Source organism: Hyperoodon ampullatus (genome assembly GCF_949752795.1).
Source record: "Hyperoodon ampullatus genome assembly, chromosome: 10".
In the NCBI taxonomy this organism is placed as follows: domain Eukaryota; kingdom Metazoa; phylum Chordata; class Mammalia; order Artiodactyla; family Ziphiidae; genus Hyperoodon; species Hyperoodon ampullatus.
In genome coordinates, this window is record NC_136923.1 from 23,316,506 (window position 1) to 23,328,661 (window position 12,156).

General features: G+C 38.2%; 1 protein-coding gene across 1 annotated transcript in view; it reads left to right on the forward strand.

The window, feature by feature from the left end:
- SUCLG2 (succinate-CoA ligase GDP-forming subunit beta) overlaps positions 1-12,156 on the forward strand; it is a gene marked incomplete at its 3' end in the record, with an annotated part of 269,048 nt that overhangs the window by 135,344 nt on the left and 121,548 nt on the right. The window contains exon 7 of the mRNA XM_079713536.1: positions 6,308-6,404. Coding sequence (XP_079569662.1) covers positions 6,308-6,404 — 97 coding nt within the window. The remainder of the gene's footprint in view (positions 1-6,307; positions 6,405-12,156) is intronic.

Below are 12,156 nucleotides of genomic sequence, written 5' to 3' on the forward strand. Positions count from 1 at the left end.
TAATTTAGTTGGGTAACATTCCTCCAGTAAAACAGTCAGTTGTGCACTCTTTTTTTTTCCTGCCTTTACTTTTTCTTTTGATTAATTCTATCTCTAGAAGTTTAATGGGTAACAATAAGGCAAGTCCTAGAAGGGTGAAGCAGAATAAAACTTTAAAATATATTTGTTTCAATTAGAGAGAACAGCACTTACTTGAAGACTGGGGAAAAGGCTCCAGTGGAAAGCTCCAGTGGAAAAATGGTAGTAGGAAACAGGATCATTGGGGACTAAACCTCAGTAGGAAATAGAAAGGGCCAGGCTTCAGCGGACAGTTAGAGGAATTAATTGTCATTTCCGAGACTGGCAAAGAGACGCCAGGTTAGTGACCTGCTGAAAGAGAGATAATGGAGGATTTGTGGGTAAGGGCTGCAGTGGTTGGTTTCACTTCCTGAGTATGAGGCCACTAACTATATTAGCTGATCATTTGAGATTTATTGAATGGCTTCTTGTGTCTGGGTGGTGGTCACGGAGAGCCATTCTCCATGTGGTCACTGTGTTCTAGCCACACTGTCCTACAGTCAGTTCCAGAATGTGCTCAGTAGCCCTGTTGACATCCTCTATACCCCTTTGCACATCTGTGTTTCTCTTGGACATTTGCAGTCACCTTTGCTGTATTCTCATCTGCACCACAGCAGGGACTTTGTGAATCTTGCTTACTACTGTGTTGCCAACAAAGTGCTTGGCAAATATATTAGATGCCCAAGAAACATCTATCATATGCGTGAGTAAGTGAAATAACACATCTAGGATGTCCACTTGGAAGAGATTCCTAGGGAGTCAGGGATGGGTAGCTGTAAGTGACAAGAGAGTAAATTTGGAGTGGATAAAATCTGCTGAACACATGGCTTGAAAACTCAGGAGGTAAACATAACAGAGTTCTAGAGAAGGCAATAATAGTATTATGTATACCATCAGTCCCTCCCCGCAACATAATGTAAGAGACAATTAAGTTATTTATAGCTCTTAAATGACTGAATCATGTCTTCCTAGTACCCTAAACACTCTACGTTTTAAGTGAGTTATCTATGGAAGGAAGATGAACATGCAAGTTCTCAGGGGTCATTAGTAGCTATATTGTCATTATATTTTTGACAATATACTGAGGAAAGTAAAGAAGTGTTTTAAATCAGTTTTTTTTCTCCTTTTTTCATTGTTGTCTCTATGAAAGGCTTTAAATCTTCATTTGCTCAGCAAAGTTGGACCAAGGTCATCTGCTGAACCCTGGCGAACAGAGGTGATAACTAGCCATTGTTTCCTAGGAGCTCAGAGGGCAGTGGTCGGCCTTCTGACAGTGAACACAGGAGGAGGGTGTGTGAAGGAGAGAGAGAGAGATCTCAGCTGTAGTTGTGTCCAGATTTGTTCATCTGGGGCCCCCCGTTTATATTTGTACAGCAGAACGTGGAACGCATGGCGTAGCAGCGCGGGAAACTTTTGGAGCTGTAGATTTAGGGATCTCTGCTTTACAGTGCTTCCTCCAGTCATGGGGCTCAGTGCACTGTGAGCAGAGGAGCCACCTGAGAGGAGAAAACATTTATTTAAATGATCAGCCATTGGTGATCTTTTGATAAAGAAATGGTATCTTAGAGGCCCCTTGACTCAATGTGACTTTGAAAGTTACTTGATTTTCATTTAGGATGTGGTTTTGAGCCTTTGGAGGTGCCTCACTCATGGATAAATGACATATAAAATGATTCTCTTATAAAATTATTAATATCTTTCCTGTGACTCATGCCTGTTGTCTCTAAAATATGATGTATTAATATTAGGTTTAACCAAAAATAAACATCACCTTGCGTAAAAACCTACCAAGTATATGTTCCTGGTGAAAATACATTTCAGCAAGAGCTGACTGAAAAGACTGAAGCCATGGGAAAACGGAATATGACTAAAATCCGCAAGTTCCTCAAGCATGTCTTATCATCTATACTATTCATTTCTAAAAACATAGGCACCATGAATTGGCAACATGCGCCTCTTAAGTATTTAAGCTGATGAAAATATCCAATAAACCAAGTTAATACAAGCTCATTAACCCTTCTGGGTGTGGTTTGTACCTCTGGCTACCTTTAAGAACCGTATATGAATGTTGATGATATTAATTCCTGGAGTGCAAGAGAAGTTTTTCAAGTTCTTTTTTAACCTGTTAAAACATTTTTGAAGACATTGGTAAATTTGTCAGGGTTTCATGCATATGGCCCTCAGGATATTTGATGTTAGGCATTTAGTTTTTTTGATTGCTTAACAAATAACCTTAAAATAACATTAATTGTGGCAAAAAAGAAACAAAACAAATATTCTGTACAGCATGGTTACTGAGGACGTAGGTGGCAGTGGCAAGCTGGCTAACTGCACATTTACTAGCAGGATGTTTTCTTTGACTGTGTTTAATCTGTTTTTTAAATTTGAACACATTTAGAAAGCAGGGGAGCCAACTCAGCTTGCCACAGGCCTTGCCATTTCCTATTATTACACCTGGGCAGACTGAAGACGCTTTGCCTGGAGAGGCTTTGTAGTCATTTGGTGTATAGCCTCTGGAATAAGGCACGTTCTGTCTCCAAGCCAGGCTGGATCTCCCTTGTGGATATTACAACACAGATTTTATGACATATACCCCTTGTAGGTCTTACAGCATAGATCTAGTCATGCTTCAAAAAATGTTTATGGTTTGCCTTTACATAATAATAAACAATTGTAATAACAAATGCCCCCCAAGTGCTGTGTTAATGTATAACTACAATGGCAGTAACATGAGAAAATTCAGGCTTCATGCTAAGCTAGGTTAATATAAGCTTTAGAAGTTTTAAAGCAACCCAGGTGTTCATAGACAAATAAATGGGCAAAAAAAATGTAGTATATATATACAATGGAAGGTTGTTCAGCCTCAAAAAAAAGCGAGATCCTGACACGTGCTGCAGTGTAGATGAGTCTTGAGGACATTTTGCTAAGTGAAATTAGGCAATCACAGAAAGACAAATATGTATCATTCCATTTATATGCGGTATCTAGAATAGTCAAAGACTGGTTGTTAGGGACTGGGGGAGGGGAGAATGGGAAGTTGATATTTAATGGGTATGGAGTTTCCGTTTTCAGGATTCTGAAAAAGTTCTGGAGCTTGGTTGTACAACATTGTGAGTGTACTTGACACTGATGAACTATACACTTAAAAATGGTTGAGTTTGTGAATTTTATGTTATGTGCATTAAAAAATGTTTTAAAGTATCTGGGATAAGATCTTATATATGTATGCACACAGAAGTTATTTCTATTATGCAGTGTATCCTTATTATTAAATTAATGATTATTTCAACCATTATTTATTGTGTTGACTCTGCACAGAGGCTGAATAACTGTAGTGGATGCCATGGTGCCCAAGGTAGACATCATGCCTCTCTTATGCAGCTCACATTGCACGCTCATATTGATAACCTGGAAAATCCCTAAAAATACAAAAAATATTCAGCAGTGAGTCACTTATCTGCTCTACACTGTAACTCAAATAAAATCTGTTTGCATTTATAAAAATAGAGTAAGCATTAAATAAAGAAAATCTTTAAAAGTTTTTGAAAAAATAATGGTAGAATTGTGAGGGTGGGACCATCCTTTTTCAAGTCTGGCACAAAGCCAGAAGCCAAGAATGACATTATTATTATCAAATTTCCATGCAGCAGAAGTAACAAAAACATGGGCAAAAGATAAATGTTAAAGGGCAAAAATATTTGCAATTTCTATGAGATTAAGAGCTAAATTCCTTCATGTAAGAGCGCCTCATATAAATTAAAACGAGAAATACTAAAATCTCAACAGAAGGATCGGCAAAATTCACAGCAGAGGAAATACAGATGCTTCAATATCATAGAGAAATGCTCAGATTCATTCACAGTAAGAGCGATTCAAATTAAAACCATATATGAGGTACCCATTTTTACCTAGCATTCTGAAAGATCCGGATAGCTGATGGTTGTGAGTAGAAAAACAACCTCTATGATGCTGGTTTGTAGAAGGGGACATTAGTGAAAGCTTTTACCAAGAACAATTTAATAAAATCTTTTATTATGTAAAATGCCCACCCATTTTTGCTCCACTCCAGGGAATATATCCTACAGATGTTTAATCATATGTATGATATATATGTACAGATATAGGTAAGGCAGCATTTGAAGTAATGTCAAACTACTGGAAACGAAATGACCATTATTTAAGAGACAGGTTAAATGAATTATGATACGTCCATACAGTAAAATATCATGCAGCCATTTACAAGATTGCTCTCTTTGTGTTGCTGACGAAGGCCCTCTGAAACCTATTAATAAAGAAACAAGGTATAGAACCAAGTTGGGTTTCTTAAAAAAGATGAATGCAGAGTGTGTATACTTGCATATGCATAGCTGTATCTCTCTTTTTCTTTTTTTTTTTTTTTTGTGGTACGTGGGCCTCTCACTGTTGTGGCCTCTCCCGTTGCGGAGCACAGGCTCCGGACGTGCAGGCTCAGCGGCCATGGCTCATGGGCCCAGCCGCTCCACGGCATGTGGGATCTTCCCGGACCGGGGCACGAACCCGTGTCCCCTGTATCGGCAGGCTGACCCCCAACCACTGCACCACCAGGGAAGCCTGCATAGCTGTATCTCTTAATGAAGCATCAAGTAGTAAGTGGCTGCTGCAGGAGGACAGATGGGGGCTATGTGGCTGGGGAGTCTGGTGAAGGTTCTGAGGGAGACCCTTGTGTACCTTGGGAATTTTGTATCATGTACATGTACTATCTAGCCAGAAAAAAAATAATATAAAAAATATTCAGTCTTACTCATTATGTTTGTTTATGTCCACTGGCTTTCAAATTAGGATTTAAGGAAGTTTACACATGTATATACAATAAATTAAGATAATATGAATTACATACATCTCCAGGAGTTCTTTACTGAATACCAGAACAAAGAAATCACTCCTAGTATTTACCACAGTGAGACTTTATTCTAGGTAATTGGTTATGTAGGTGCTGTGAGAGCAGAGAAGTTTCAGAGTGGACAGCGAGGCAATGCAGAATTAAACAACAGCAGGAAATTGTTGCTACCTGTGTGCTCAAGGGACAGAGTGAGGCGGTGGTATCACTGGACTTTGGGATACAGAAGTTGGGATGCTGGTGGGAATTAAAGCCAGAGGAGACAGAAAGAAAGGGGTAGAAATACCCCTCTATTTCCTTCCTCCCACCTCCTGTCTCTCACCGCTGCTTTCCATTGGCTGAACTGAAGCCAGCTGGCCCAGGAGCCTTGGAAACACAGCCTGAAAGTGTCAGCTCCCTTGATACAGAGTAGAGATGGGGAAAAGCCAGAAACGAATCTGAGGGCAAATAATGCAGGATGGGAACGATGAACAAAAATGTAGCAATGGGAAAACCATGGCTGGGAAATAAGATGGAGCCAAGAATGAGACGGAACCCCAGTATTCAGCCTTCATTGCACATTCTCACTGTGCTGCATCACAGGCTGTGTTCACTGCAGGTGCGAGCTTTCCAGGGTGCTGTCACGCCTCATTTGTGATTCTTCCCCTAGCCCCGGCTCACACAATGCCAGCCTGCTGCGACATGAGCAGTTAATAAATGTTGGTTGAAAAGAATGAATGAGCGAGTGAATTTCAAGCAGAGTGAGAAAGATGAAGTCAGGGACACAACACCAGGGAAACTGTTGGATATTCTTGCTCTTTGTGGTTTATGCCTTTGGGACAAACTTTTTAGTTTGAACTGTGCTATTTAGTAAGTTTACTGTTTGGGACTTTGATCTTCCTGTTTTGCAACCATTTCCATTAGACACTCAGTAATTGTTTTTTCACAGATTATAGGTTTGGATTGATGAATATAATAACAGTTTTATTCCAGCCTAATAAGGAAAACCTTGTCAATATAAACTCTCGAAATCATGTTTACCTTTTACTTAAATGGAGCTTGTTTGTATTAATGATTGTAGCTCATATGGTGCTATAGCTCACCTAATAGGGACATGATAATTTTCAAAAAGATTAACAACGTTTTTAGGCCATACTGAAAATATTTTGTTTTCTTGATAATGGTATTTCCTGTTGTCTGGAGGAAAGGTGAGCAATTCCTTCTAATGAATAGCAATAGGAATTATAATAATTATGCTTTTCTGTTTTTCCCTTCAGAAAACCTAACTGAAAATAAAGACATAACTTGCTATTTTTAAGGTTTCATTAATCCAGCAAAATAAATGTGTTTTTTTTACTGCTTTCGTGTAATTTCATTTCACTTGATCACATTTAGGCTGCAGATCAAATTAAGAAGCTATATAATCTCTTCCTGAAAATCGATGCTACTCAGGTGGAAGTGAATCCCTTTGGTGAAACTCCAGAAGGACAAGGTAAAAAAAAAAGAGAGAAAAAACAAATTAATGTAATTATTTATGCAAACTATAAATTGTACAAAAAGACTGTAGCAGCAGCCTTGCATTAATTTCCTTCAGTAATTTAATTTCTGCCATAGTTTCAAATGCTCCCATGATGCAGTTAAAGATTTCAGCCCTTGAGTTTGTTTGTAGCCAAATGCCAAGCCTCCAGGAAAGTTACTTCTTGTTTTATTTAGAAACATCCATCCACCATCACCCCCTAGTTTTCATGCCCCTCACGGCTGCTACAATGGTAAAGATTTAGGTTGGATCAGGAGCCATAGCACTTGGGTGTAATGAATGCACCTGCTTTTATGGAACTGAGACTGTTTGAAGCTTTTTAGTTTACCTAAATCTGCATATAATTTCACCTTGTGTCTCCTGCTGAAGTTATGTCATCAAGGTGAAGCCTCTAGTGCCCTGTTGTCAAACTCTTTCCCCTTACTTGGTCAGCAGCTTTCACTTCAGGTGGGAGAAGGAGACATTTTTGTGGAGAAGGTTTTTTCTTCCCATTGGGTACTTGTAGTGTATCAATAACTGTCTTATATCTCAGCACCTACCACCCTTGCACCGTGTCTTGCATACAGCAAGTATTCAGTAAGGTCTTATTAATTTGATAGCAAAAGCTTGAAAATGTGCATGTGTTTATGGTGGGGGGGTGGAATATCAAGGGGGTAGGATAGTGATAATGTAAATTACATGAACCTTGTCTTTTTTTTTTTTTTTTTTTTTTTTGCGGTATGCGGGCCTCTCACTGCTGTGGCCTCTCCCGTTGCGGAGCACAGGCTCCGGACGCGCAGGCCCAGCGGCCATGGCTCACGGGCCCAGCCGCTCTGTGGCATGTGGGATCCTCCCGGACCGGGGCACGAACCCGTGTCCCCTGCATCGGCAGGCGGACTCTCAACCACTGCGCCACCAGGGAAGCCCGAACCTTGTCTTTTTTAGTATCTTTCAACACCAGTGTCTTGTTTGCTGCTTAGCATGTTGTGAGCAGACAGTAAATAAGGATTTGCCATTGGACTAATAAATTCCCATTATGTGCAAATACAAATAAGTTCTAGACCAGCGTGGATGGTACAGTTTTTTCTCTTTAGTATATTTCAGAGATTGTATAGTCAGACTCAGAAAATTTAAAATACCATGTCCTTGGAACCCAGAGAGGCCTGGGATTGCTGTGTTCCAGCCACATACGTGGGCTAAGCCTCAGTTGTTTTTTGTTTGTTCGTTTGTTTTTGTTTGTAAATCCAAAAAAGTGGGTAAAAATGATACCTATCTTGTAGGGCAGTTGTCTAAATGAGGTGATTAGTGTAAGCATCCAATGTTAGACACAAAATAGGCTGGCCCGTGACATTCATAAAATGTATTCTTCTCAAGGAGTATAGAAGTAGTCCAGGAAAGGTATAGATTTTATATTTGTTTTGTTTTGTTTTGTTTTTTGTTTTTAACGATTTCAGATTAGGACAGGCAAAGAGCTCATGTTTAAGAAACCATTGAAATTAATAGGCTTCATGGTTTACACAAGTGACCACTAGATAAAATTCTGTGGTTGGTCATTTATAAGCAAACTACCTTTATTCTTAAATATTTGAAAAATTGCATTTGGCTGTAAAATAATCAGTATTTGATATAGAGAGGAGAAGAAAATTGTTTCTGGAACTCATACATCAGGCACTGTGATAAACTTTTATGTGTCTTCTTTTTTTATTGTTTATCATAACTCTGAAGAGTTAGGAGTTATCTCCATTTTATAGAAGATTGAAGAATGAATTTGGCTTCCCATGGGCAGCTAGTTACTGCAGCTGGGATTCAAACCCTTGTCTTTTGGAGTCTGGTGTGCATGTTGATTCTGATATATCAGACTAACTTATGGTGACCTGCCTTATTTTCTATTTTTTCCATCTTAAACTGTTAATTTGCTTTCATCAGAGTGATCTAGAAGTAGTCTCCAATTTGGGAATATCAGTTAAAATTCATGCTGCATTGAGTGGCTGATAATTAAATCCAAGAGAGGAAGTTCAGTTTAAATTCTTAAAGGTCATATATTGTTTTTCAAGCTAATATGCACAAGCAACCTGGTTATTTCATATTAACCAAAAAAATGGAAATTCAGCCATCAAGTGGGATAAAAATGGCATTTTCATTTATCCCTTTGGGAAGTTGTCGGTCACAGATTGTGGTCTGGCAGCAGGGAACAGGGCTACAAGAACCTTTTCCTAGAGAGTGTTTGTAAAACCTCATAAAATCTGAAGTTTTCTTTTTAATTATTAAGAGAAAGGAAAATTATTGAGCTTTTTCAAAGGAATCGTCATAAAATACATTCCATGTATATAGTTCATTAAAACATAAGTCTTATGTGATATTTTTAAGAGCAAAATTATCTTTAGCTATTAATTTGTTCATTGTACCATAAAAGTTCAGCTATTGAATTATAATCACAATTAAATAAGTGTGTTGGTTTATAACTCCTAATGAGCAGTAGTCAAATTAAACCCAATTAGGAAATGTTGATGAATGACCAAATGTACAAATTGATCTTCATCATTGTCACATTTCCCTAAAGCAATCCTTTATTTAGGAGCTATAATATTAGTCATTTCTATCTTAGCAATATTGACAATATTTATAATCAGAATACTTAAATTTTTTCTTTTAGATCAGTAATAGCAAAACATATAACCTTTCCCATTAAAACCTTGACTTAACAATTACTCTTTTAATTTAGAAGTTTAAGAAGCTTGGCATTACACCAATCTTTTTACTTTAAAAAGTTTTAAACTTATTCATTGCACAATTTCTTTGTAAAAGAATTTCTTCAGTCTTCTATTGCTTGATGAGGAACATTTTTTAAAATTCCAGATGAATGGTCATATATATGCATAATAGATAACACACGGTAGAAAGAATAGCATTGGCCTTGATAACATCTATGCTGCTAGGTCACCAGTGGGGAATTTTTGGTACACCCCAAGAATGATTTTTTCCAATGTGATTTATAGTCTGATTCAAACAATATAAGTTGGCAGTACTGACTGTAATGTAGTTTAGTGACTACTAGTTAGGATTATAATGGTTGTTAGTGACACAAACCTACATCAGCCTAGTTTTTGTTAAAAAGCCCCCTGGGGAGGTGGGTACTTATTTTACTTGTGTTACAGAGAAGTTTAAGGAGTAGACTGGCTTACGGTATGAAGGTAATCAGGGATTCTCTGGTTGCCCAGCGCTGCTTGTCTCCAGCTCAGCGTCTCTGTCAGCCAGCGCCTCTGGAGCTGTCAGCCAAGATGGCTCTCAGTTTCCATCATTCTCCTCCAGCAACAGTAACAGTCCTTTCAGATGATGCTGATTGGCCCTGCTTGGGTCACATGTGTACACCTAGACCATTCACTGAGCTGGAATCACATGGTGAGAAAAAGGCAGTTTCGCAAAGGAAAAAGAGACATTGAGTTAAAACATGTCTATGAGAATGACAACTTTTATTTAAATGAAAGCAAACAAATAGAAAGAAATGAACTATTTTCCTTGCTTGGCCAATTGCAATGCCAGATTTAATTCATTAAACCTGTAGCCAAGTAAAAATCAAGGCTTTTTAAAATTTTTAATTATTTACCTATCTTCATTTACTTATTTTGTAAGCCACTGTGAGATTTTATATCTTATTTCTTTTCATCCCACTGTCAGCCAGATCTGCCTGCACACAGGCTCGTTTCTTTGGTATCTTTAAAACAATGTTTCTCATTGGGGAGGGTGGGCATTTTGTTCCCCAGGGGCTGTTTGGCAATGTCTCGACACAATTTTTTACTAAAATATAATTGACATACAGCATTATACTGGTTTCAAGTATACAGTGCAGTGATTTGATTTATATCTATGTCTATCTAGTGAAATGATCACCACAGTGAATCTAGTTAACATCCTTTTTTGCTTGTCACAACTTGGGGTGCAGGATGCTACTTGCTTCTAGTGGGTAGATGCCAGGGATGCCAGTAAACATTATACAATGCACAGTGCTGTCCCTGTCATAAGAAAATGATCTCGCTCAATGTTTCAGTAGTCCTGAGGTTAAGAATTCCTGCTCTAAGGCATCTTCATCAGTTGGAGCCCAAATCCATTCACTGAGCTAAAGGAGTTAAACCCAATTTAAAACTATCTGGCCAAGATTCCAAGAGAATTAAGGCTGGGTGATCCAAAGTTAAAGTGGCACATCAAATTCCTTTCTTTCTTCAGATTAATTTCCCTAAATAACCACCCTGTTGCTCTGTGTTAGCAAGTGCCCATGTTGTTGGTGGGTGTTTCTCTGTGTTTCTCTCTTTATACACAAGACTATTTTCAAGAACATTCTCAGTTCTCTACCTTCCTCCGAAGCTCCCTCCTGCCTAGTGTCTATTTTTCTCTTTTCACAGCAACTAAAGAAAAGTTCTCAAGAATATACAACTCTTTGAATATTAACATTTAACGGAAAATGGACTAATTTGGAAGTATCAGCGTTTTAAAGCCATCTTGGCAAAGCGCATTTCAGTATCACGTTATGGTTATTTATCACAAATCGAATTCAGTACATTGCTTGAAGACAGATTATTTTCCAAAATAATTATGACAAGTCTTATTTCCTGCTGTTTTTTTGTTTTATGTGTGAGTCTCCCCTCTGAAATGCATTTTTCTTTTGTTTAATTCTATGGCACATTCTTCTGTTAAAACTCTAGGGTCAGAGGCCGCTAACTGCCAGTCACGTTCTCAGTTCTTCATCGAGGTTGCTGAATTAGCAGCTCACAGGATCTCACACCATTAAACAAAACAACAAAAACACCCTATGAATATAAGTACTGCAGCTTTCTTTGATATTTGTTCAGAAGGAAAATTCATTTGTATAATCTATCAAGCATATAACAATATGCTTTTGATGGTGAAAATTGTTTTATAAATATTAATAGGTGTGGTTTTTTCACCCACTTTGTACACAGAATGGCCTTTGTTTGAGTTGAATTTTCTATAGAATTGAGGTTTCATTAATGTGACATTGAAAAGTTTAATATCTGAACCAAGCTCAGCACCTCCAAAAATACATTTTCCATAGTTTATTGTCTTACTAAATGAAAAAGCCAAGGTCTGAGCAAGGAAGTTTATTGTGCTATTGTTGACATAGCCAATCCATTTTTTTTTAAACATCTTTATTGGAGTATAATTGCTTTACAATGGTGTGTTAGTTCCTGCTTTATAACAGAGTGAATCAGCTATACGTATACATATATCCCCATATTCCCTCCCTCTTGCGTCTCCCTCCCACCCTCCCTATCTCACCCCTCTAGGTGGTCACAAAGCACCGAGGTGATCACCCGGTGCTATGCAGCTGCTTCCCACTAGCCATCCATTTCACATGTGGTAGTGTATATATGTCAGTGCTGCTTTCTCACTTTGTTCCAGCTTACCCTTCCCCCTTCCTGTGTCCTCAAGTCCATTCTCTATGTCTGTGTCTGTATTCCTGTCCTGCCCCTAGGATCATCAAAACCATTTTTTTAAATTCCATATATATGTATTAGCATACAGTGTTTGTTTTTCTCTTTCTGACTGACTTCACTCTGTATGACAAACTCTAGGTCCATCCACCTCACTACAAATAACTCAATGTCGTTTCTTTTTATGGCCAAATAATATTCCATTGTATATATGTGCCACATCTTATTTACCCATTCATCTGTCGGTGGACACTTAGGTTGCTTCCATGTCCTGGCTATTG